The 26,198-nt window shown below is 43.7% G+C and overlaps 1 protein-coding gene across 8 annotated transcripts in view; it reads right to left on the reverse strand.

Annotated features, from left to right (window-relative positions):
• Nucleotides 1–2,188: 2,188 nt before the first annotated feature.
• The window catches only part of ABL2 (ABL proto-oncogene 2, non-receptor tyrosine kinase), a 116,130-nt gene continuing 92,120 nt past the window's right edge, over nucleotides 2,189–26,198 (reverse strand). For 4 of the 8 annotated variants that reach the window (XM_025877728.2, XM_025877727.2, XM_073900064.1 and 1 more), the window contains 9 exons: nucleotides 25,130–25,425; nucleotides 22,384–22,656; nucleotides 21,215–21,299; nucleotides 19,935–20,112; nucleotides 19,129–19,313; nucleotides 17,389–17,541; nucleotides 16,059–16,148; nucleotides 12,461–12,634; nucleotides 2,189–11,924 (listed from right to left, as the gene is read on the reverse strand). In XM_025877728.2, the coding sequence (XP_025733513.1) occupies nucleotides 10,201–11,924; nucleotides 12,461–12,634; nucleotides 16,059–16,148; nucleotides 17,389–17,541; nucleotides 19,129–19,313; nucleotides 19,935–20,112; nucleotides 21,215–21,299; nucleotides 22,384–22,656; nucleotides 25,130–25,425 (3,158 nt within the window). In that variant the 3' untranslated portion in view covers nucleotides 2,189–10,200. The other 4 variants (XM_025877731.2, XM_025877729.2, XM_073900065.1 and 1 more) reach the window with 2 other exon arrangements.

Raw genomic sequence — 26,198 nt, forward strand, 5'->3', positions numbered from 1 at the left:
CTCTGTACGTGAAAACGTCACTCCCGGGCTCCCAGCTGTAAGAAGAAAGTCATTTTTGAGGTTTGAATGGCCACATATAAATGTGTACATTCTATTTCTAGACACACAGGGGATGTGCGTTGCGTGTCTTTTCCCTTCTCTTGTTGTTCTTTTGCTTTTCTGGAATTGCACACAGGTCTCTTTGTCATCGCCTCACGTATCCCCTTATTTAAAGCCTTCCCCAAGCCCTCCTACCTTTAGCCCTGGAAAAACAGAACGCTTCGGGCTCTCTCCGACTGAGCACTTGATGGCACGCACTCATTTACACGGTCTCAAGCCAGGGAGGACCTATAGGCTGAGCCATGTTACGGATGTTGTCTCAGTCTAGAGTATCTCGGGAAGAAGATGCAGGATACCTGGTCCTGTTACAACCCCAGCTCTATACTCTGTAAATACAATTTTATTTAAGATTTTGAGAGCAGTGTGCATGAGTGGGGGGAGGGGGAAGCAGGCTCCCCATTGAGCAGGGAGCCAGACCCAAGGCCTGATCCCAGGACCAATCATAGGACCCTGGGATCGTGACCTGAGCCAAAGGCAGACGCTTAACCAACAGCCACCCAGGCGGCCCTATAAATAGACACTTTACAAGGTATACTCTCTGTCTTTAGGTTTCAGAGCACACTCCAGCAGCCATCCTTTTAGCACTGGCTAGCCACAGCCGATGGCATAAATATAGGGTCTGACCCGCTCTGCACCTCAGGGACAAAGGCAGGTAGCAGGACGTGGTGGCTCTGCACCCTTCTCGGGCGCCCGGCCCACAGTGCGGGGGCTCAGCCGCCTAGCGCTGTGAGACCAAGAAGGCCACCAACCGCAGCTGAGCCTTGCCTGCTACTTTTGGAAAAGTGAGCATCACTGCACTTCCCTCATAGAGTTGCTGTGAGGATAAAGCCAATCCATCTTTATAAAGTGCGTAGGACACAGCCCTTTGGTGTTTAATAAAGTACAGTCTAATAAAAATGCTGTCAGTTGGCACCATACTCCCAGCCAAGGGGGGGCGTCTCCCCTCACCCCCGTTCTAGTCCACGTGACCCCAGCTGAAGTCTGTTGTCGGTAACCAACATTTGAGAACTTACCACGTGCCCCGCATGCACTGCGCTAAGCACTTTATAGCCATTACTTCATGTCACCTTTAACGCTGGCTTCGACGATGAGGCTCTGAGAAGTAAAAGATCGTGCACAAAGTGACAGAGCTAGTAAGTGGACTGGAGGGGCTCAACCCAGGCAGTCCGCATCCAGCTTTCCTCGACTTGTTCCTAAAACAGATTTCCTCAGCTGTGCAGAATGTTACAAGTAATACAAAAGAGGGAAAAAATCAAAATGGAAGGTTCTCCTCCGGCGATTCTAAAACAAGATTTCCCAACTAAACCAAAAATGGGCAGGAGGAAAGGACTGCAGGGGGAGCGCGAGGAGGTAAGATGTTTAACAGCCCTTCCACCTGGACCTCACTGTGCACCACATGAATACAGCCTACTCCTACCTAATTACAACGGTACTTCTAAAAGCAATGACTCACGTTTTTAAAAAACTGAAGACCCAAGTCAAGCAAGGGTAGAATGTTCCATGTGACATTCTACACATGCTCTATTAATGCTACTTTGGCTTAAAACTTTCAGAACCAAGGCGTCTGCCTTTGGCTCGGGTCACGATCCCAGGGTCCTGGGATCGAGCCCCACGTTGGGCTCTCTGCTCAGCAGGGAGTCTGCTTCTCCCTCTCCCTCTGCCTGCCGCTCTGCCTACTTGTGCTGTCAAATGAATAAAAAATCTTTTAAAAAACACCTTTCTATTAATACAATTGGCACTTGGATAAAAGTTTTCAGAACCTATTTGGAGTGTCCTCAGAGTGGACTCTGAGAGAATTAAGTCTCCCTTTACAGTCACCTTATGTTAGATACACACATGCACGTACATCCATTACCCACCGTATGTACCTGCTTGGCTCCAGATGATGCCTTTGGCCGTTTCCAAAAAGTTTAATTCATCGAAGAACAAGCATTCACTCCCACAGAGGACAATCTAAAGAATGTGCCAGAGGGATGTTGCCAAAACCAGCTTCACCTTAGCCTTCTGTTTTATTGTGGGAAAAGATACATTCTGCACAGATTCCCTCTCAGTTAAAACTGTGGGAGAAACACTCCAATCAGAGGCCTACTTTGCCAATAAAATATTGCAACCTTTATTTAAAATAAAACACAAGTTGGCAAGCCTTGTGAGACAACAGGCAGACAGCATTCCCCTTTCAAGGGCCTCATTTATTTACATCAAGTTTAACACTGTTAGCAGTTCACAGTCAGACAACAGGGTGAGAGAATTAAATTAGAAAAACAAAACACCTGAAAATATATTACAAGAACAAATACCTGACAACACTGGTAGTGTGACCCATGATTGATGTGTTTCCAGTGAAATCCCGTACTGTCTCCCTGTGTCCCCTCAGCGATGCACAGTGCCAGGCCCTCCAGGCCTCACCCCCGTGCATCCACCACGCATACACCTGCGGAGCGTGACCTTTGGTATAAACGTTAAACGAGTTTTAAAGACTGAATCATAGGCTGTAGGACAAAGTTCCGTCAACCACCATGAAATGTTCAAACTTCTTTTTGACAAGCAAGCATAAAACTGGGTTTCTCCACTGATAGTCATTTCAGAATCAGATTGCAAGAAGTAAAAGTGTGGGGTCTACCCAGGAGATGGGGCGTTCTGAGGATGCATACACAGTTCAGTCAGCCTGCTCGTGGCCAACACACCAAACCAGGGCACAGCTTCTCTTCACCACAGGGAAAGATCTGAGTAACTCCTCTTTCACCGACTCCCCTTTCTCAGCCCAATGGTGTAGGTACAGAATGTGGACAGAAGACAGACCCTCTATATAGATCTGAGAGCTGAGGGTTTTCAAACATATGCCCTAAAGAACTCTAAGAGTACCTCATTGTCCTTTCTAGTTTCTGAATACTAATTTCTCTGAAGGATAATCACTCTAATCAAGGTGATTTCTCAAGATCTCAGAAAATTTCTCTCATAACGGAATCCCAAGAACAGTGGCCACAGTGAAAAACAGCTTGTCCATATCAAGGCAGGCTGGCTTACCTGGCCTTCACCTACCAGAAACATCTCGGTCTCTTGGCAGGCCTGCCAACTCTCAACACATGGTATGGTACTTCTGAATTGTGCAGAACAGTATTTGGGATTCACCAGTGAGGATACTAAAGCCCTACAGGATCCTGCAATATCTTCTGAATCAAGAATAAATTTATTAGGCATACCTGTGTTACTGTTGGGTTACAACCGATGAAAACTATCCTTACATGTGAAAATTTTATTAACTAGAAGTCCCATTCTCCAATTGAAGTTTACGGTGCTTAATTACATGATTTGAAACTTCTATCCTGAGGCTCAGAAGCAAACCGAATAAGCAAGCTTCAATGAGACGAACTATCTCCTTTCTTGAAGGCCACCAGCATTGGACCACTCACCTCCACCATGTCCTAAAGAATTGACTAGAATGCTCCCAGACCTCAAGCCCTGCATGTAGAGCTCAGCAGCTTGGAGTGACATGCAGGACCCAGAAACTTGCTCCTCTGAGTAAAATGATGAACAAAGGATTTCACAGAACAGACACAGAGGGCACGAATTGGGTGTGGTCTGAGGACAAAGTGGAGCCTAAGCTTTCGACTTAAAGGAGACACCCTTTCCTTCAGATGGTCTGCAGGTTAGATCTGTTCACACACCATCTGTGACCCTGGGCTGTTACCAGGGCCTTGTTACTGTGCTCACTATGTATACTTAACAATGGGAAAGTTAAAGGATGTAATTTTTCTAAGAGACGTAAACAGTTTCAAATTCCTAACTGAAAACAAAAGCAAAGAAGTTCACCTGGAGGGAGGGAAGGGTCCAGTTAGAGCAGCCTTCCCCCAGCTCCCCAAGCGGGCTGGAGAAAAGTGCAGTCTGTCACATCAGCGCCCTGTATGGGGGGAACATCTCAAGCAGGGACTCTCACTGACTGGGGCATTGAGCCCCCGCCACCCACCTAACCAGTTCTAGCTCACGAAGTGTGCACCATCAACCCAGCTTCCAAGTCTCTCCTCCGCAAAACGCACAAAACCCATCTTTGAAGGCACAATCCTCAGAGTGACTTCTACCACTCCAAGTCATCCTAGAATCAAGATGACCTGCCTAGGCCTCCTCTCACCCAGGGAGCAGCACGCGCTCTTCCTACCCCATCCTGTTCTTGGGATCTAGGGTGCAGAGGCAGAAATGAAGGAAATAGTGCCTTACACATGTGTTATCTTCAAGATGAACCCTTTCAGCTCTGGTATGGCATGGGAAAGCAGCCCCAGAGCAGGAAAACCCCTCCTATGGGGACGCTGCAGTAAACGTCAAGCCAGACAGACTTGGAGGCTGTCTTAGTCACCTGTGTAGACACTCTGCACAGGTGGCGCGCTGCACAGCCCGGAAATCCAGCCACACTTCCCGGCGATACAGGAGGGCAGGGAATGGCCCTAAAGTTCTGGCAGTAACAGGGCAGGTAACAACAATCATCGTCACTCCAGGTGCTTGCCCAGAAAAGCAAGCCTTGCATTTGAATTTTCAAAATTCTGACAGTTGGAAAACTGGAATTCTATCCAAAAGAATTAACTATCCTGACTGTTATGAGTGGGACAAGTTTTAGAACCAGCCCCAGGCCTCTCCTCTCTGACTAGTGAGGCCAGCAGCAATTTCCTGGGTTGTTGCACGGATGGGACAGGCATCTGTGGGGCTGCCTTGGCCTGCCTCTGTCAGAAGGATAGAGGCTCCCTCCAGGCTGCCTTTCCCGCTCTCTTTCCCACTCCCACACATCCCAAACCAAAACAGACATTCACAGAAGAACTGAGCTACTGGCTTGACAGAGATACAGACAGCTGGGGGTCTATTAATTCATAAGAAACTTACATCCAGAGACCCATCTACATAAGAAAACTGGTCATAACAAATGCTTAGGGCACAGAGATGGACCCAAATCCAGATAAAACAAATTAATGCCAAACAAGATGACAAAACCCAAAAATCGTGATGAACGAAAACGTTGACAACCCTGTCAGCCCAATGTGAACTCCTGTGGGAGCATAGCCTGACAGTACGATGACATCCATAACAAACATCGGAAGGGAGAGGTCGGAGTGCGGTGATGCTTGAACTCAAAAGTGGCCACCAAGGCGATTTCCTCTGGGGCATTTTATAATCTAATAGGCAAATCGTGCTTAGCTACTCATTTTAGAAACACACACACACACACACACACACACGCAATGAATGTCAAGATCACTTCTAACTGGTAGGAAATCCTAGAAAATTCCCAAAGTGCACTGGTTCTATGGCCACCCAATCCCACACCTCCGCTCCCCTCCAAGAAACCCCAACAAAACCACGCTGGACATCCGTTAAAAAAGACACCACCATCAACAGGTACGAGTCTGCGCCCACCATGTCAGGATGCTAACTGGCTGAACACGTAACCTAAAAGGTTACGTGGGATAACGCAGGATAAAAGGGCCTCAATTCTTCCTGAGTCAAGGTCCCTGGAAGAGCCTCTTTATTCTGGTACACATTACTACTTTTTAATGATTATAATTAAACCAGAAAGTTGGTCCGTAGTTTTCTGAAGTTATTCGGCTGAGCTACAATTTTAGCAAAACACTTACTATGCCTGCACATATTCATTTAGCGGTTTCATATTTACAAATGTGATAAGTCACAGGGGTGATTATTTATATATTTGCATTTTCTGGTCTCCCACAGGTAAAAGTGTATTAAGTCAATCAGCATCTAACCAACTGTTTGATCTTCTAAACAGACAGTAATAACACAACCTTATAGTTAAATTATATTTGATACTTTTCTCAAAGTGCTTTCATATACATTACCTCATAGTCATTAAAATGATACGATAAAATTGTTTTGTTTTGAAGAAAAAGGAATGTAGGACTAGGCTTTTTAAAACTCGAGTTAGTATTTCTTTATTACAAAGTGCACAGACTACTGCTGTGTTGCCGGGGTCTGTCCAAAAGAATGACCCCCCCCACACACATTTTTCTAAATTACTGAGCTCTACTGCATGCCTGCTTCGCCAGTGTTGCCATTACTCAGTACGCAAGCCCCTTACAGTCAGAGCGTGCCAGAAGTGTGTGCTTTAGAAAGTGTGCAGCACTGTGCAGACTGATTGTCTATCTGAGCCACTTTTTTTTTTTTTTTTTGGCAGTGTCTCACAAGGCAGCAGGAAGGGTGGAAAGACCCCACAACCAGAAAGTCATGAGACCTGAACCCTATGGCCTTGGCTCTGCCACTAATTAACTGAGATAATGGGCAAGTAACTTCACCATCCTCTCTTCCAACTTCTGAAGCTATGAAGGAAAGGGTTGGGGTCCTGATAGTGTTCAGACAGTGCTGGGTATCTAAAACACCTGGAGGGATTCTCGGCTGAGACCTCACCCCACTGGGAAGTCTAATCTGGGGTGAACCAATGCATCAGACTGTTTTTTTTTTAATTCCAGGGATTTTGTTGCCCATCCCTGGCGAAGACCCACTAGACTAAGTGGTAATAACAGCAGGAGCAGTGACCATTTATGGAGTGCTCATTATGCGCCAGGCACTCAAGCTAAGTATCTTACATACATTATCTCATTTAATCCTTACAACAACCCTGAGGTAGTTACTATTATTATCCCTGTTTTCCAACGTGGAAACTAAGGCTCAGGAAGGTTAAATGACTTGCCTTCTGGACTGGCTTCAGAATCTCAACACTATCTATACTGTATCCTTTAAAACTCAAAAGCTCCAGGACTTTAGTTAAATAAACACGGCCTGTACCTTAGCTAAGTCAGCATGTTTTATTAACTGGGTATGATTTTACTAGCCAATTTTCAATTGAATTGTAAGAAAATTCTAATTTAAACCCCAAAAATGCAACTGGCAAAGGATCTCTACTCTAATGATATCAGTGAATAGGGGTTCATTTGGAAAAACACTGAATGAATTTCTTAGGGCCAATCTTTTTTAAGGCTATATCTCTGAAAATCACAATGGAAGTCTGTAGGAAAATATACACACTTTAATTTTACACAAAGCCTTTTAAGAAAATACTTCATGTAGAACACAATCAAGATGTATTCCACACAAAACACTGCATTTTAAGGTAAGAAATATAAGCTGAAATTATATTGTCTGTACGTGAAAGGACTCAAGTGGTGCCAGCCCAAAGGTTATGTATACCAACCACTTTAGAGAGTTGTCAACACCTTGTAGAAGGCCTCTTGCTCCTGGCTTTGCTTTTAAACTAGAGAGACTATGTTTTTAGTTTCGAGAAGCAGTTTTCTCTGCTTTGAGTTCAAACTTTTGAATTTACATAAGGTTATTTTAAAAATCTGGTCCTTTTCAATTAGAAAAAGGAGCAGTCAAGTGATACTTTTCTAGTAAGTTGACAGTGCCTCTTTCACCTGACCCCTGGAGTCCCACACAGTTCAAGCATCATGTGGATGGGCTGTGCTACAATCGTTCATGCTGCTTGACAGTGTTGAGAAAAAGCAATTCATTTCATGAACTTCTTGAGCACCTACTGTAGGCAAGACAGAGCCAGGTGCTGCCCCTGAGTAAGACACAGTCCCCGCCCTCAAGACTGTTCTGCGGTGAGAAAACCAGGGAGCTTACACACACTCAGTAGTGTTCCTCCAAGGCTTATTTTCAGAGCTCTCAAGGAAAGATCCCTTGCTTAAAAAAAAAAAAAAAAAAAAAAAAAAAAAATCCCCTAAAAAACACAATTATAATTAACCCCTCAACTTGCATCCCACAATGACAGATAAACTTAAAAAGCAGCATAATATTCTAAAGTTTTAGCTTTCCCTGTCCCACCCTTAAAAGGCTAATGGCTAAAACGATTTCAAGTTCATGGAAATGACTGCTGACGGGGAGCAGCAGAGAGGAAGGTGGGACGACCGTGGGCCTCCATCCATGTTGAAAGGAACTCTGCCTTCTCGTCCAACCACCACAGAAAGCCCGGCTGGATCGCTAGCCGCCTGTGCTGCACCTGACCGTGACCTACGGATGCAGCTCACCCATGCCCTGCCAGCGAGGCCCGGGACTTTCTCCCCCTTCTCCCCCCGCTCCTGGCCTGGGCCTCCTTTGGTGCAGTCACAATAAGATTTTCTTTCTAATGAAAACTAAATTTCCTTCTTGGTCAAAGATGACAAACTGTCCAAAACATAGCTTTTCCTCCTTAGTATTCTAGCCCAGTTAGCATCATCTCAGCAGTTCAACATTTCTATTATCTGCTCCTGAGCGAAAAAGAATGGAAATCTTTCAACGTAACAACGCTGCACTGAAGTGGCTCTCAAAGGGACAGCTATACACTCATTTGCAAAAGACCCCTGAGAAGATGTAGCATTACCTTCATTTAACAGATTAAGAGATGGGGCTGTGGCTTGACAATGGATCGATGACAGAGCCAGGAAAAAAACTCACAGGTCATCAATGTTCACTTCCTATCTTCCTAAGTTAATGTTCCTTTGGGAGGAAAAAAATAGTGTATTTATTCTTTTGTATCAGGTTCTCCTTGGGCGGGTGGGGAGTGGTGGTCGTAAAGCTTTAAAAAGAGAATGAAGTGTTAATGAAAATTAGACCTGATATCAAGAATATGAGTAGTATCTAACCGATTAGGTTCAGTTCCATATGATCCTAATTAGTTTCCATAATAATAACTGAATAGGAAAGGAAAAGGCCCATTTTTCAACAGCAAAACATATTTGGGGGTTAAGTCATTAGGTCTCTAGGATTTAATCAGTGTTTCCTGGAAATGACCTGCCCCTTCAATTATGCATTCTTCTAAGAGAGGTGAAATGACAAAATAAATATCAAAGCGTATTCCCAATAGGATATTTACAGACAAGCACAACAACGGGGGGGGGGGGAGAGATATGTGAAAGGAGAAAAGCATATAAGAATAATTTGGGGTGATTCATTTGAAATCCAAAGAGAGTGAGAGAATGTTTCTCCTTGCTCTCTACCTAGCCTGGGTCTAAGGTGATAAGGGAGGAGAAAGGTACAGAGAAATGGCCATTGGGACCGAGTCAGCTTCTCGAAAACTCTCAGTCACAGACCTCTGGACCTGGCCACTGGATTCCAAGAAGAGACCTCCCTCTCTGGTAGTTTAGCTGATAAAGAAATATAGAGCTGCTCAATTCCTTGGCCAGTATGTCAGTATGCAGGGGCACCGTATCAGAAAAGGATTCCTGAGAGAACCTGTACATGACCACTATTTTCAAAGTCAACATTGGTCAATGCCCTGAATACTGCCAGAGATAAAGGAGGACAGCCTGCCCAGCAAAGAGCAGAGAGGAACCACTAAGGAAACCCCTATGCCTATGATTTATAGACGGGCACCAGCAAGCAGAAAGCCAATCCTGGTCCACTAGGAAATAACCTATGAGACGGGGAGAAATGACTTTTGCTCATCAGTGGAGAAGATGTGAGGAGGAAGTTTCAATCTCCCTGACGACTTCCTGCACCAGCTAGCACCCCCATGGGCAAGAGGGCAGGAGCACACCCTAGCAATCTGATCCGCAGTTCTTACTGCAGCAGGGAGCCCTGTGGAAACAGCTGCGTTCCAACAGCCTCAAAGGAAAGGTCCCTCGGTACATTCCCAGCTTTCCCCTCCTCTGTCCCACCCGATTCATTCGGCGAGGTGGCGCGTCATCACCGATCGTAACCCCCTGGAGCCCCAAGCCAACACCCCAGTGTGTGGTGTGGAATGAGTGCCACCACCAGTCCCCGGGCGGGCACAGGCCTGCGGCCTTGCCGAGAGCAGCCCCGTGTCACCAGCGCATGGCATTCCGGGTAGGAGCGGGCTGGACTGGGTTCTTCGTGGCCTGACACACACACGTTCCCTGATGTTCTGGTGCACCTTCCAATCCTGTCTGCGACTGCTCCGTCCCCATCTCATTTCCCTGTCCTACGTGTTTTGCTTTTTGTCGTTTTTGAGATGAACCTGTAAACGTGAGAACTCAGAGATCTGAGGTACTTCACATAAACACACTCAAGTATCAGTCTTTCATTTTTTGAAAACAAGAACACAGGAAAACAAGCCCCTCTCCCTCTCCCCTCAGAGCTGTGAGCGTCTTCCCACGAGGCTCACAGTGGCTACCTCTGTACCACGTCGCTGATCTCCTGTACACATGACAATAAGTTATTAAGGACAGGGTTGGCCCCGGGCACGCCGGCAGCTGCTGAAGACACCTGCAGCTCCTGCAGGCTGAGTTCCAGTTTGCTCACAGCCTCTCGGAAGGCAAATTTGTTGCGCGTTTGAGGGATGCAGTCCACATAGCCTGAGCAGTAGTCGAGGAGCTGGTGGCCAGTGTCCACGAGCTGGCTGTTGGGCACAGGCTCCGTGATGGCACTGGACAGTAGGTCAGCACATTCCAGCAGGGCCTCTTTGCTGATTTTGTCTGCTGAGATTTTCTCAGCCACCTGTTTGGTTTTTCTCAGAGCCACTTTAGTACCTGCTGTGCCATTAGCCATTTTGGCTGGCGAGATGGAAGATGTGGGCAGAGGCACTTGAGGGGGAGGCATCACTGGCCTCCCGGCTTTCCCACCGCTGGGCACTGCCCCCGGAGCGGCCTTTTTCCCTCCTTCCTGTGTTTCTGCCATGGGCTGTCCTGCAGTTGAGGCGGTCGGCTCTTCCATGGGGTCTGCGCACATGGACGGATGCTGCAGTAGTCTCATCACTGGGGGTGGGGGTGGGGCACACTTTGGTTTTACCCGTCGGGGTCGGTCCTTGTCTCCAGAGGATGTGACCTGATGCTCAGATAAGAGTTTGAATTTATTGCCCTGAGAGTCTGTGCCAATGAGTTGCACGTCAGCTGGAGTGTGCTTCAGAGTGGGTGAGATAAGGACTGGCACTTTGTGGTTGTGAGTGGTTGGGAGGGCTGCTGCAGCCTTGGCCGGGGAAGACCAGCCTGTCTGCTCGCCATCCTCTGGGACTCCAGCCATGCCAAGTCGCGCCCCACCATTCCTCTCCTTGCTCTTTGGGGCGGCTGCCACTCCAGCCACCCCCGCCCCTGGAGAGTCCTTCTCTGTAATGGCTGGATCCCCAGAGGGGGTTCTGAGAGGAAGAGCCGTGGCTCCTCTGGGCAAAAGTTTGGCTTTTGGTCTCTCCCTACTTGGAGCAGCACCTTCCTCTGATTTTTTTGGAAGCATGTCATTGGCCCTGTCCACATTCTCTTCTGGCTGAGAAGAGGTGGACACTGTCCTTTCCAGCTGGAGTTTGGACCTCTGGCAGTTCCTGGGAAGGGTCATTGCCATCCTATCCTGCTCTGGAAGCCCTGAGGACATGGAAGATGTAGAGTTTGACCTTGGAAAAGGCTTGGAAGTGTCATCACTGGCTGTGGGTTTCCCCGCTCGTAAGCCCAGTGTCTTTTTGATTAAGCGTGGTGTAAAGAAGCCTGTGATGCCAGACCACCCGCCCCCAGCAGTGCCACTGCCCCCGCCCCCACCACCATCGTCATTACAGAGGTTCCTCTGTGCAAAGCTCCCCCCAAAGCACTTGGGTGGCACCAGATTCGCCTCTTGCTGGGCAGGAGTGAAAGAGAACCCATCAGCATGCTGTAGAGAAGCAACAGATGAGAAGTTACCCGTGAGTTCGTATTTCTTGTGGGGTTGATTCTCCATTTCTCGGAAGGAGCTGCTGCGTTTGGGGGGTGTGGGAGCATTTCTCTTTTTCATGAAGGAGCTGAAGAAGCCTCCCTTCCTATCCCTGGTGAAGCATGTCTCTTTGGCATCTTCCAAGAGGCTGCTGGGTGACTTGTCTCTTTGTTTTCGAGGCAATGCTGGGGACCCACTTGGGGCCTGTGCACCTCTAAGGAACCCTGATGAGAAATGGCCAATCAGTAATGTGAAAGACAAACAGTGACTCCATTACACTTGAGTAACTAAGGCTTCACTGTAAGTTTTGTCAGGATCTCTTAAATGTCAGGTATTAGCAGGACTCAGAGGAAACTAATAAATATGTTATTTCACACCGATGAGTTCCAAATACAACATGGGATATAAATGCGAAGAAACAACCTGCTGGTTTTCACCTCGACAGCTGTCTTTTCTCTAAAAACCACAGCACACCCTGGCCTCATCTATCAGGCTCAAAGAAGCAGTTTTTGCCAGAACTGTAAAGACGCTAAGCGTCTGGGATTTGGGAGTTGAGGAAAGAGAGCGGGAGGCCGAGCTGTGGGGCGGACGGAGAGAGCGGGACTACCGCTGGCACTGCGGGGCCGGGCACAAGAGCGGGAGCTGTTTCAACGCCATCCGGTCCCTCCTCAGGGAAGACGGACAAAAAGTGGAGATCGAGCATCATACCCCAAGGTTCTTGGAATGAGACGTTTCATTCTACTCGCCTAGTGACCCATACCTGGTGCTGAACTAGAAGCAGAATTTTCTGTGGCGTCCTGTGCACCTTCGATATTCTCCTTGTTCTCCCCCTGCTTCTTGAGTGTCCGCATCTTGGAAGGAAGTACCGGCAGTCGGGGCAGGTATGGGACAACAGATGAGGCGGCGGCGGCTCGCCCAAGCTCCTCAGCTACCTCTGTGAGGAAGAAAGGGGACTGATCAGACCAGTGTCATGACACAGAAAAGGTTTTCTTTTCAGAAAAGATATACAACTGAGAAAAAAACTGGAGAAAAGAGCACCAAAATATGTAATGGAATCACAGAGTATGGACTCTTTTATGTCTGGCTTCTTTGGCTCAACACCATGACTGCAGATCCCTCTGCGCTGTTGCACGTGGCAGGGGCTTTCATGCGTACTGTCCAAACGTGTGAATCTACCAAAATCAGGCCGTTCCTCTTTTGATGGATATTTACGTTATTTCTGGTTTGGGGCTATTGTGAATATGCCGCTAGGAACACCCGGCTACGTGTCCTTTGCTTCAGAATCGTACGTACGTCGGCTGGGTACATACCCAGAAGCAGGACCGGTGGGTTACAGGGTGCACATAATTCAGCTTCGCTGGGTCCTGCCAAACTGTCTCCCAAAATGGCTGTATACTCCCACTAGCACTGTATAAAAGTTCTGGTTACTCTGCATGCTTGCCAGAGTTTGATATTATGAGGTTTTTGGGTTCGATTTTAATTTTAGCCATTCTGGTGCTAGGATATAGTGGTATCTCATTGTTCTATTTTGGACTTCTCTGATGAGGAGTAATGTTAAGAAGCATGGTTTCATAGGCTTTCATATCATTTAACTAGACTTGTTTACTGAGTGCTTGTTCAGAGGCTGAACAAAGCGGATAGATTTCTGGAGTTACTTTTATTTTTAGGTTGTACCTTACACCAAGAAGGAGGATGGATACATTTCATTTCATTTCATGCAAATGAAGCAAATGAGGCTCCTGAAAAAGTGTTCACCCTTTTGAACAGGGCTATGTGTTTTGTGGCTTCTACTAGGGCAAAGGCATGCTTTGCTATTCATTCCTGAACAAAAATGAAGCAAGTGAGATCAACTAAATTGTGATATATTGTGATTTTTCTTACATTTTTGGGCAACTATTTTAAAAACTGACTCCCCCACAAGAATGGGTACATGGCATATAACCCAAGCCAGGCCAGCGAGACTCCTTTCCTACGCTGCTATATACAGCATCTGGGAGACAGACGTAAGCATGAAGATATGACCTCAAGGATGCTAGCAACTGTGCCCCATGCCTCTTCGAAGATTCTGAGGATGGGATCAACGTAGAGGCAAAAGTAAAGTGATACTGGGTGGGAGTGGCTGGGGAAGGAGTAAGTTCCGAAGCTACTTGAGTCTGTGGCTTCTACTGACTCTGAACCACACAAGGGTCTGGTTATGAGCCAATAAATCCTCCTTCTATTGCTTTGGAAAGCTTGAGTTAGGTTTCTTCCACTCACAACTAACCAATAAATACATCTTTTTAAGGTAGGAACTATGTCTTATCTCTGTGTCTTCAGTAAAGTGCTTGCCACAGATTAAACGCTTAATAAAATACGGGTTAAATAATCTTAAATTTCTTGTTTAGCAATTTTGAATTGCAATTACCTTTGAAACTTGATAATGGTTGATTTTCTAAAAGGACAGAACATTTTCAAGAGAAACAGAAATATTTAACTAAGGATTCAACAGAAGTTAAAAGCTGACACAGAAGCACCAAAGAAATGGAGCCTGTGATTCCTACCACTTGAACTCCACATGAGGCAAAGCACAGTGAGGAAAGAAGAGGGCCGTGAGGGGCCGCTGCTCAGTCCGGCCCACAGGGTGATGTGCACAAGTGTCAGCTAGCAGAGGACTAAGAAGAAGATACTTTTCATTCAACTTCAATGTTGTACTTTTCCCCTTCTTATCAGAAATGATATTTCGGTCCACAATAGCCAAACTGTGGAAAGAGCCAAGATGCCCATCGACAGATGAATGGATAAAGAAGATGTGGTATATATACACAATGGAATATTATGCAGCCATCAAAAGGAATGAGATCTTGCCATTTGCAACGACGTGGATGGAACTGGAGGGTGTTATGCTGAGTGAAATAAGTCAATCAGAGAAAGACATGTATCACATGACCTCACTGATATGAGGAATTCTTAATCTCAGGAAACAAACTGAGTGTTACTGGAGTGGTTGGGGGTGGGAGGGATGGGATGGCTGGGTGATAGACATTGGGGAGGGTATGTGCTACGGTGAGCGCTGTGAATTGTGCAAGACTGTTGAATCACAGATCTGTACTTCTGAAACAAATAACGCAACATATTTTAAGAAAAAAGGAAAAGAAGAAGATAACAGGAGAGGAAGAAAAGGGGAGTATGTCAGAGGGGGAGACGAACCATGAGAGATGATGGACTCTGAAAAACTGAGGGTTCTAGAGGGTAGGGGGGTGGGGGGATGGGTTAGCCTGGTGATGGGTATTGAGGAGGGCACGTTTTGCATGGTGCACTGGGTGTTATGAACAAACAATGAATCATGGAACACTGCATCAAAAACTAATGATGTAATATATGGTGATTAACATAACAATAAAAAAAATTAAAAAAAAAAAGAAATGATATTTCGCTAATGGAAGACAACAAAATTCAACTTGCCTGATTTCCTCTTCTTATATTTTAAAACCTGAACTTAAGTCGTAAGCTCTATGTTCAATTATGAAGGAAAGAAAAAATTTGAAAAATATGTGCGAAACTCTGGAGCTGTACTGAAGAATCCAATCAGCACACATAACTAAGAATTCTGTTTTTAGCTCTCTAGGAACAGCCTGTCTACATAACAAGTGCACTGTCTGACTTCAGCATGTAATTGTAGAGTCGCCGTGTACTCATGTCAGAAGCTGCCTGCAGGCACCCATACACCGGTTTTTCAGATACGAAAAGGGCTCTCACTGTTCATAGCTTAATATGCTCATTTTAAAACTATTTTCCATGTCAATATATTTTAGAATATCATTTTAAATATTCAATTGTGTGAATGTAATAATTAGCATCCCACTAGATTTTTAAATTGCTCATTTTTCAATATTAAAAACTACACGCTGATGTAACATCCTTGTAGCTAAATCTTTATTCATACCCTTAATTATTTCCTTAAGATCTATTTCCAGAAATGAAATTTCTGGATACTGCTTTCATGATTTGAGTTTGCTACTGTCTTTGTAGATATGGTTCAGGGAGGTGGAATATTCTTCATACTCATTTTTTCTTCCCTTCCATATATGGTTAAGTGTTGGTGCTTTAAGAACTACCAAACTTCTCTTTATGAAGAGACTGAATTCCTAATTAAAATACAATTTCAATGTTAGAAATAAGCTTGAGACATAGAGACACATTTAAAAATAGCAAAAAAAAAAAAAAAAAAAAAAGGACAAAACAAGAATAAAGGCCAAGAATTAATTCAGTCCTCTGAGATGGAGTCCCAAACTAGAGGAGCCTATCATTTTTGAAATGTTAATTATCACCCCTACCACCACCCAGACCTGGCCACCACCAGTAAACTGCCAGATTCCCACCTTCAGAAATGCTGGAGTCATGGAACATGGTTTCAAAAGCCTGATGTGTTTCAGCAAAAGAAGGCCTGTCGGCAGGGCTCCACTTCCAGCCTATGTAACAAAGAAGGAAATACTGAAAGCTCCTTTCAGAAATTAAATATCCAGCGGCACACCTGTGAGTGAGGCTACTGAGGCAGAGGTCCAGGATGTTCACAATGACAGTGAGGCGGCTGCTTCTCAGTTCCAGACTCAGGTGTAATAAACCATTTCCTAGGGCTGGTCCTTCTATTCTTTCTACTACAGGGATAAAGAGGGGTAGGGAAATGGTTTCTAAAATGGAAAGTTGTTTTCTACTGGAAAAATGAAAGAAGTGAGACCTATCTTCAAACTCATTCTAACCTTATAATCAGCTGTCCATGTTCAGAAATATAACAGGATATCAGAAAGGAGGAACTTAAGAGTTCACTTTGACAAAAACAGGACAATAGGGAAAATAACAAGACATATGCTTAAACACAATGCAATTTAATTCCCTACTCACCTTCCAGCTTTCTCATCTGTAAGAAGTCAGATGCTTATGTTTATTCATGAGAGGTTACTTTCAAGTATTCTACAGTCTTTGGCAATCATTTTTATCTGGTTGAAAGCAGCCTTCCCCTACCCAAACTCTAAACCCAACTTTTTTTTTTTTTTTTTTTTTACAGATTTTATTTGACAGAGAGAGACAGCGAGAGAGGGAACACAAGCAGAGGGAGTAGGAGAGGGAGAAGCAGGCTTCCCACTGAGCAAGGAGTCTGATGTGGGGCTTGATCCCAGGACCCTGAGATCATGACCTGAGCCGAAGGCAGAGGCTTAACGACTGAGCCACCCAGGCGCCCCTAAACCCAATTTCTTATTATCCTTATTATGCAACTGGTTTGAGGAAATTTAGTCAATACATGGACCATGGACAACTGTTGTTAGGATTCCAATTAAACTTGATGGTTTATCATATATGCCAACTGGCTGATTGATCAATGACCAACCTTTTTTTTTTTTTTTTTAAAGATTTTATTTATTTATTTGAGAGAGAGAGAGCCGGGGGGGAGGAGGCAGAGGCAGAGGGAAAAGCAAACTCCCCGCTGAGCTCAGAGCCCAATGTGGGGCTCAATTCCAGGGCCCTGAGATCATGACCTGAGCTGAAGGCAGACGCTTAACTGACTGAGCCACCGAGGCGCCCCTGACCAACCCTTTTTACGTCAGGAGGTTGGATTAAATCTAACACTGAGAGGAAAACAGTTTCTTATTTTGTTAATCATGCTGAATCACTGACTTAACCCTTCAAAATTAAAATACAAAAGAAAACACTCACATGCTCTCATAAGTTCATAAACCTTAGGGGGGCATCCTTCAGGTTGTTCCATTCGATATCCTTTTTCCAATAGATCATACACCTGAGACAGGTCAATACCTGGATACGGTGACATTCCATATGTAGCAATTTCCCACAACAGTACCCCAAAAGCTGCAAAAGGGATTTAAAAAAAAAAGCTGAATGTTTCTTCTCTGATTTGTTATCTATTTTATACTATTAGGTAACTTCTCTTCAAATTTTGGATAACATTCACACTGTTACAACATAGTATACTCTTCTAATTCTTATAGCATTCTAGTTCTTACAGCTGAACTTGTCCTTCTAAGATACCTGCCACAAAATGCTTCAGATATAACCTCAAGGCTGTTTTCTGTAAGTTTCCCAATTTTTTTTTTTTTTTTTACAGATTTTATTTATTTGACAGAGAGAGACACAGCGAGAGAGGGAACACAAGCAGGGGGAGTGGGAGAGGGAGAAGCAGGTTCCCCACTGAGCAGGGAGCCCGATGTGGGGCTCGATCCCAGGACCCTGGGATCATGACCTGAGCTGAAAGCAGACGCTTAATGACTGAGGCACCCAGCCACCCCCAATTTCCCAATTTTTTAAAAAAGAGTTTTTATTTAAGAGAAAGAGCATGCATTCTGCATGGAGCACTGGGTGTTATGAACAAACAATGAATCATGGAACACTGCATCAAAAACTAATGATGTAATATATGGTGATTTACGTAACAATAAAAAAATAAAAAAAATAAAAAAAAAAGAGAAAGAGCATGCATGAGCACACATCGTGTGAGTGGGGATGGGAGGGGCAGGAGAGGGACAGAGAATCCCAAGCAGACTCCCCACTAAGTGCGAGCAGGGCTCTATCCCACATCACCAAGACACCAAGATCACAACCCAAGCCAAAACCAAGAGTCCGATGCTCAACCAACTGAGCTACCCAGGTGCCCCATAAATTTTCCAGTTTTTATTTAGATCCCTTTTACTGTAGTGAGGGAGAATAAATTATGACCATAAAAGTCTGGGACGGAACCAAACTACTCTTAGAACAGTCTATGATCTATTTAATGAGTTCCAGTTTTTAGATCAGCTAATATTAAAGGAGTAAAATAGAAATGAACTCCTTTAAAATCAGGGGGAAAAATCACACTAGCAAAGAAAATTTGGTTGATTTTGTCACACATTATTTCTTAGTTTGAGATTTCTGGTAAAAGTGATTTAACATCTTACAACTATTTCTGCTGGCCTACAACCCAAATTTCTATACCTGTTCAGTCCATGAGCCTCTGCTAAATGAGACTGCTTTCCAGGGCAACCAAAACAAGATGAGTTAGTTACAAGGATAAACTCTAGGTGCAATTCCATCATGCCTTCTTTGAAAAGAAGAGGCTACTCTGTGTCACAGTACTCAGAAAATGAGCTATGGAAAACAGGGAGCTTCACAGAGAGAGGATCAGTAAAATTCCAATGCAATCCTAGATCTAGACTATGAGCTTCCTGAAAGCAGGGACTTGTTTTTTTTTTTCCCCACTTTCTTCTTTACATTTTTCTATGCTAAGTGCCTAACACAATGCCTGGCAGATAACAGGTATTTAATAAATTCTTGCTGAATGACTGATGAAGGATGGGGGTCAAGGCAGAGTTTACTGATTACATAAATGAGAAGCTCTAAATAATTAAGAACATTTGTTAAAAAACATAAAATGACAGACACAGAAGCCCCTTCCGACCTTACCCCAGACGTCAGATTTAATTGAGAAGGTATTGTAGGCAAGACTCTCTGGTGCTGTCCATTTAATAGGAAATTTGGCTCCCGCATGAGCAGTATAGGTGTCTCCAGTCATCAGTCTACTCAAACCAAAGTCAGCCACTTTTACCACATGGTTTTCTCCCACTAGGCAGTTACGGGCTGCAAGATCTCTGTGGAGAAGAGAACCCTGATGTGATTCCATTCAGATGGTGAGGAAAATGGTCATGAACACTCTCTTCTCGGTTCTCTGCGCTACAAGCAGAGTGGGTAAGTCCATGCTGACAGACACAGCAGCATCTGCTGACAGCTGCTAACATGGCAGAAAGTCACTAATTATCTGTCACTTGTAGAGTCATCATCAAGAGGCAGTTGTGATACTAGAATGAGGCAGACTTCAGAAAATGGCTTCCTATTTACGAGTACACTGAGAGAGGTTTCAGAGGTGAGCAAAAGATGCTTTTCTACAAGGCTTTACTTTAAGTTCTTTACCAAGACAGAAAACTATTTTTAAAATTAAGCCATTAGATAGAGCAAAAGGCTCTTCGAAATGGTCCTGGGCAAAATAAAGAGCATTCTGTTTTGAGAATTAGCAAAGGCCCATTAATACTTTAACCAAAATACAGTAGGTTTATAAGCTGGAAATCACATTATAGTAGGCAAGCCCTATGAAAGAGAAAATTGCTTTTCTGAATCATCTGGAAATTTCTGGGAAGGTTCTCACATTCTTTTATTTGCACCTCAAGCAAGGTAGCTTCATGGTTAGTCACAGGCAATAACCAGGCTTTACATACCTATGGATGAAATTCTTCTTCTCTAGATACTCCATTGCAGAAGAGATCTGAGTGGCCATGTACAGCAGGACAACTGCAGTCACCTCTTCTCGACTGCATTCTCGGAGATAATCAAGCAAGTTGCCATACGGCATGTACTCAGTCACAATGTAAAATGGTGGCTCCAAAGTACACACACCTGATAGTTGAAGAACAGAGCTTGTTTTATTAGTATATTTCCAAAAATTCCCAACCACTTCAGCAAGAATAACAGACACATTTTAAAGTCTAGCTCAGCAGTTATCTTTTCCCTTCTCACCATCACATTCTCCTAAAATAACACAGCAAAGTTAAGATGAAGGTGTTGTTGGCTTCCACGACATCATTCTCTGGAAATCCACATGCATCTGAGTATTTGCCTGTTTGGGCAAAAGCATTAATTCCATAAGGGGTCAAGAAGACCAAAATGTCTTGAGTTCTGTATATGCCTGTGATTCCCATCCTCACCTGCACACTAACAATATCTATCCAAAACTAACAGCAACTGTGTGTATGCTGAAGAGCATGTGAGCCCAGCTCGTATCATGCTTTGTAAAAAGACTGCTTCCATAGTCAAGGATTTCACTGATACACGGCAGATTCCTTGTAAAGAATCAACAAGAGACTATTTCCTTTGGGACAATTTGGCTCAAGGTGAACCCCCAAAGAAACTGGCCCTCCTTTCAAAAGGGCTGAGAGTTCAGTCACTAGTTTCTTTGTGACCTGAACAGGTGAGGAGCCATTCTACACAGGCTACCACCTGCTGCTTAGCAAGGTAAACCGATGGGTGTGGCCACAATTTGTAATCTGCTTTTCAACAGTTCTTTATGTCTCTTTATTTTGTAAAAATATTTTGTGACAATGTTTGGTTTGGTATCATTTTGAGTGATTCTAACCTTGAATCTGGGGCAATTACCACAAGGTGGGCAGTTATATATATTGTAATCAATCCAGGCCATTGTTTCCTGGGCAATTTTTATTAAAATCTGTTGAATTAATTTATGTTTGTAATCTCTACACCAAACATGGGGCTCGAATTCATGACCCCAAGATCAAGAATCAGATGTTCTACTGAGCCAGCCAGGACCCCGTTCCAGGGCAATTTTAAACAGAGAGCCTGCTGATTAAAATGACAACCATCTACTGAAGCAGATTTGCACCTGGAGCTTCCACCATGGTGATTCAAAAGCAGCATTTGCAAATTACGGGGATGGGAGACAAGGACCTTCAAGGAAACCTATGGTTCAGGCAAGCTTCCTCACCTAATAGTTGGACCAGATTAGGATGCTTGATTTCCTTCATCACTGCAGCTTCCTTCAGGAACTCTTCCACCTCCATGGTATCTTCCTGGAAAGGGGGAAAAATAAGAGAAAAACAAAAAACAAAACAGGAGAGGGACAAAATCCCATTTTAATCATTTGAGTCAACTCACAATCCTAAAACTACAGCTTTAAAAGGAGGTATCTTTTGAATATTTTAGCAGATTACTTAAAGAAATTTTATCAGAACCAGTAATATGCTCCAGAGACATCCGATTAAGAAAGAAAAGTGTCCCCAAATTTATCCAATATTTGAAACTGGAGTGAAAATTACAAGGGCAAGCAAAATTCAGCCACCGCATCCTATCACAACTGAGACCTAGGAGACCTGGATGGATAACTCGGTGCTCTTGACAGTTTACTTCCCTAGATAGCTAAGCCTTCAAAAGAGCAGACAGAAGAGTTAGCTGTTTACACATCTGTCTTCCTGACAAATTCCTTAAGGAGCAATACATGTTTGCAAAGCCATGCATATTGTCTCAGACTCAAAATATGCTTAATAAATGTTTGCTGACCAGAACTGATTACACTCATAGCCAAAGAGCAGCTCTTACACAGGATACGCCAGAGCTACGGAGGCATATGGGAGATCTTCAGAGAATGGAATGAGTGACAACACTGTAATTGGACACTAGGTTGCTTAAAGAAGACAACGGCATCAGGAAAAAGATTTCTGTGACTGTTAGGAACAAGAAAAAGTGATCTAAGAGAGATGGGGGAGCACAAGGCAGAGAGCTCAAGGACAGAAGAGAGAGCCCGTGATCCTTGAGCACTGCATGAACAATGCTATCCAGCAGGGGTCATTCTCAGGAAGCAAAACAGCTTGTTTTGCTTTTATAACTTAAAATCTGCTCCTAACCTTCCACTAAGACCTACATCAACAGCCTCCAGAGACCAACCTTCCCCACATGTGGGTTTCACTGCGTTGCAGTGAATAATCTGCCCCTGCACTGTCAGCAATGGCACTAAGGTTAATCATCAATTTGTTGATGTGCTTGGCACCAGTGGGTGGAAAGCGTTCCAAAGTTAAAGAAGGGCACACTCATATTTCCAAGTGATTCAGCACAAATTAAAAAAAAAAAGCCTGGAAACTGTAATTCTCAGCAACCCACCTTCAATGTTTTCACAGCAACCGTAAGGCTGTATTTCTTCCAGACGCCAACATAAACTTCTCCATACTGACCGCCCCCAAGTTTGTGCTTCATGGTAATATCTGTTCGTTCCATTTCCCATTTGTCATGGATGGGGGACACACCATAGACTGTGGGCTTATTACACTTGGGCGCTGGGTAGTGTAATGTTGTCACCAGCCCGTCGGCCACAGTGGAGTGATGGTGCACGAGTTCCGCCAGGGTGCTAAAGCGGCTCTCGGCAGTGACGTACACCTGGTGAGGCAGGCAGGAGAAAAGCTAAAGCAACTAGAAAAGAGGGCAGAAAACCTTTTTCAAAGCCCATTAATTTCACTGGTCTGAAGATACGAAGATAGGAGGTTATCTTACAGAGGTAAATGAAAGAATTAAATGATGATGAGAAGGGGAAACACAGAACTTAAGTTTAATCCTCTTTACACCACTCTTCCCGTGTTTCCTAAAGAAGCTTGGGGCAAGGCGGGGTGCGGGTGGCGGGTGGCGGGGGCAGCTTCCAAGCTATCTTTCTGGATCATCAAGATCACTGGTCTTCAAATATTTTGAAGCACCAAGACTGTGAAACCCAAATCCGTAAGACAGAGGCAGAGATGCTGATTTAAGCAGGGAAGGGGGGAGATCTGCCCTCTTCTGAAAGGCCATGAAATACCAACTCAGAATCTTGTACAGAACATAACTTGAGAACCACTGGTTTCCATTTTTTTTTGGTAGGAAGAGAGTATTTAGGATCTTACGATTTTTACTTAATTAGGATGTGCTTTTGAGTAGCTAGGCCATTAAAAAAAGAGCCACAATTTTATATCAGGGTTGTTAACAAAACAGTTATTTGTGACAAGTAACTAAAGTACAAAAGATGAGCAGTCTTTGAACCCTATCTCCCAAGGGAGCTAGCTTATTTTTTAAAAAGAAACTTGTGTTGTATACAGAAGAATACATAGTACATGCAGAATTGATGATTTTTACAAGGTGAGCCACCCACATAAACCTCTCCCACACCAAGAATTATAACACTACCAGCACCCTCCCAGCTAAGCTATTCACTCCTTCAAAGATAACCACTCTCCTGACTTCTAACACCTTACATTAGCTTTGCCTGCTTCTGAACTTACACAAATGGAATCATACAATATGCACTGTGTGCCTGCCTTTCTTTCATTCCACTATTCTTTATTGTGATATAATTCACATACCATAATATCCACCATTTTCAAGTATACAATTCAGTGGCTTTAATACATTCACAAAGTTGTCCAACCATCACCACTATGTAACTCCAGAACACTTCCATCAGCCTACAAAGAAACCCCATACCATCAGCAGCCATTCACATTCCCTTCACGCCCAACCCCTGACAATCACTAACTCCTTTCACTCAGCTTTACATGTGTGAGACTCACCTACGACATGGGTCAACACACTTCTGCAGAGGGCCAGAGAGTAAATATTTTAGGCTTGTGGCTATGGTGCCTCTGTCATAACTACTCAAAGCTGCTGTAAGAATGAAGCAGCAGCCAGACAATACATAAACAAGTGGGTGTGGCTGTGTTCCAATAAAATTTTATTTACAGAAGCAGGCAACTGGGCGGGCCACAGATTTTCGTCAGAGTGTATACAGTAGTACTACATTCATTTTTTGTTGTTGTATGAGATTCTATTTTATGAATACACAATTTATTAATTCATTCTGTTGTTAGACAATTTTGTGTTTCTAATTTGGGACTATGACAAATAATGCGACTACGAACATTATGTACGTGTCTTCTGTACATATATGCACTCATTTCTGTTCGGTATGTAACCAGAAGTAGAGCTGCTAGGTCCCTCCTACATTATCACTTATCTGATTCTATGTGGTTTCATCAGGAGACAATATGTCTGTAAGGTGATGCAAAAGAGAAACAGAATTAATAATTATTTCCTACTTTGTAGCAGCCATTATGTTTTAAGGAAATTACTTCATTTAATCCTCATGACGATCCAGTAAATTGGGATGAGAAATTGAGGCTTAGAGTAAGGTCACAAAGTTAACAAATATCAACGGTGGAGGTACCCAGCAAACTAGGTCCGTTTGCTCTTGGCAAACCCTGTGCTTTCCCCTACTATGCATATCACACAGATGGAAAGAACAGAACAAATGACTCAATGTAAATTTACTGTTCAATAGAATGGACATAAACCTATGTATGCTTCACAGTTTATAAAGTAAAACAGCTCCATTCTAACACAACCACTCTACAATGGTTGGTCTTTCCAACATGTACATTGCTAAATGGCTGATTAATCTATTTATAGTAACATACATTAGGCATCAATCCCAGTCTCAGAAGCCCAAATTCTTACTCTGTGAACTTTCTGGTAGAGATTATTATAATTTTCAAAGATCCAAGGCTTAATTTGTCAATTCTCTACCACATATTGGAAGTACCTATATCTATCTGTATATTGATGATGATTAGACTGCTAACTTATAACTGTTTCCTTCACTCACCTTCAAATCTATCTCATCATTAAACTATTAATGTAATACTGTTTTTAATTCCCATTACCATATTCTTTTGAAAAGAGTAAGCTCTCACATGCCAAATAGGCCAAATTCCCATCAGTGATTATTTTATTTCATGTCTGACATAAAAACTATATTCTTTAGTCATTCTGAGTATTTTTTCTAAAGAACAGCCAGTCCACACCTACAGGCGGTGCTGGCCAGTCTTACCTTGCCATCCGCGGTGGTATTGATCCTGTAGTGATACACACGCCCCTCATACCTGAGCGAGATCGACAGCTGCCCGGGGCTGCTCTCGCTTTCTCGCACCAGGAAACTGCCATTGATTAGACTGCTGAGTAGATACTCTGCTGCACTGCGCGACACTGGTCCATGGTACCAGGAATGTTTCTCCAAGCTGTTCACTGGGGTGATATAGTTGCTTGGTACCCAACCTTGTCCATTCTTGGAGCGAACTTCACTCCACTCACCATTCTGGTTATAACCAAGGACTCGCAGCTTTTCACCTAGCCAGGAAGTCATCAGAGAAAAGAAGATGTTAGGGCTTTACCTCAAGCAGCAGCAGTCTATTGTCAAACTCAGAACTCAGTGAAAAATCAATCATGAACTCTTATGCCAACATTTTTTTAAAAAACAATGAAAACAAACTTGGCTGTTCATCATATCCTGATTGATCTCTTTAGCCTGTAGCTTAAACAGAGCAGCCTAGTTAGATATAACCTTCTGGCATTTACTAATGGTTTTTACACCAACTAAAAAAATTTCTTTAGGAAACCCCATGTGTGGTGTAGTATGGTGGCATACAAAGATAGAAAGGTTATGAACCCATAAATACAAAGACAACGATGGTTGCCAGAGGGGAGAGGGTGGGGCAATGGGCAAAATGGGTTAAGGGGAGTAGGAGATACAGGCTTAAATCCCTCTAGAGAATGAATAAATCACCAAGATAAAAGGTACAACAGCATAGGGAATATAGTTGATGGTATTGTAATAGCATTGTGTGGTGACAGATGGTAGCTACACTTGAAGTGAGCAAAGCATAACGTATAGAGTAAATCACTATGTTGTATATCTGGGAGTAATGTAATATTGTGTGTCGACTATACTTCAGTTAAAAAAAAGACAGAAAGGTTATTCTGGAAAATGACACAGTCTCACCCCTCAAAAAAAATTCATTTTTTCTCTTAACAGTTTGTCAAGGAATATATCTCATATATGGTTCAATGCTAATAACAATCAAGGTTTAGGGATAAGAAATATGAAATACAAAGTTACTTCT

The sequence above is a fragment of the Callorhinus ursinus genome, unplaced genomic scaffold (assembly GCF_003265705.2).
Source record: "Callorhinus ursinus isolate GAN/ISIS: 27379988/994484 unplaced genomic scaffold, GSC_fseal_2.0 scaffold13, whole genome shotgun sequence".
Lineage (NCBI taxonomy): Eukaryota > Metazoa > Chordata > Mammalia > Carnivora > Otariidae > Callorhinus > Callorhinus ursinus.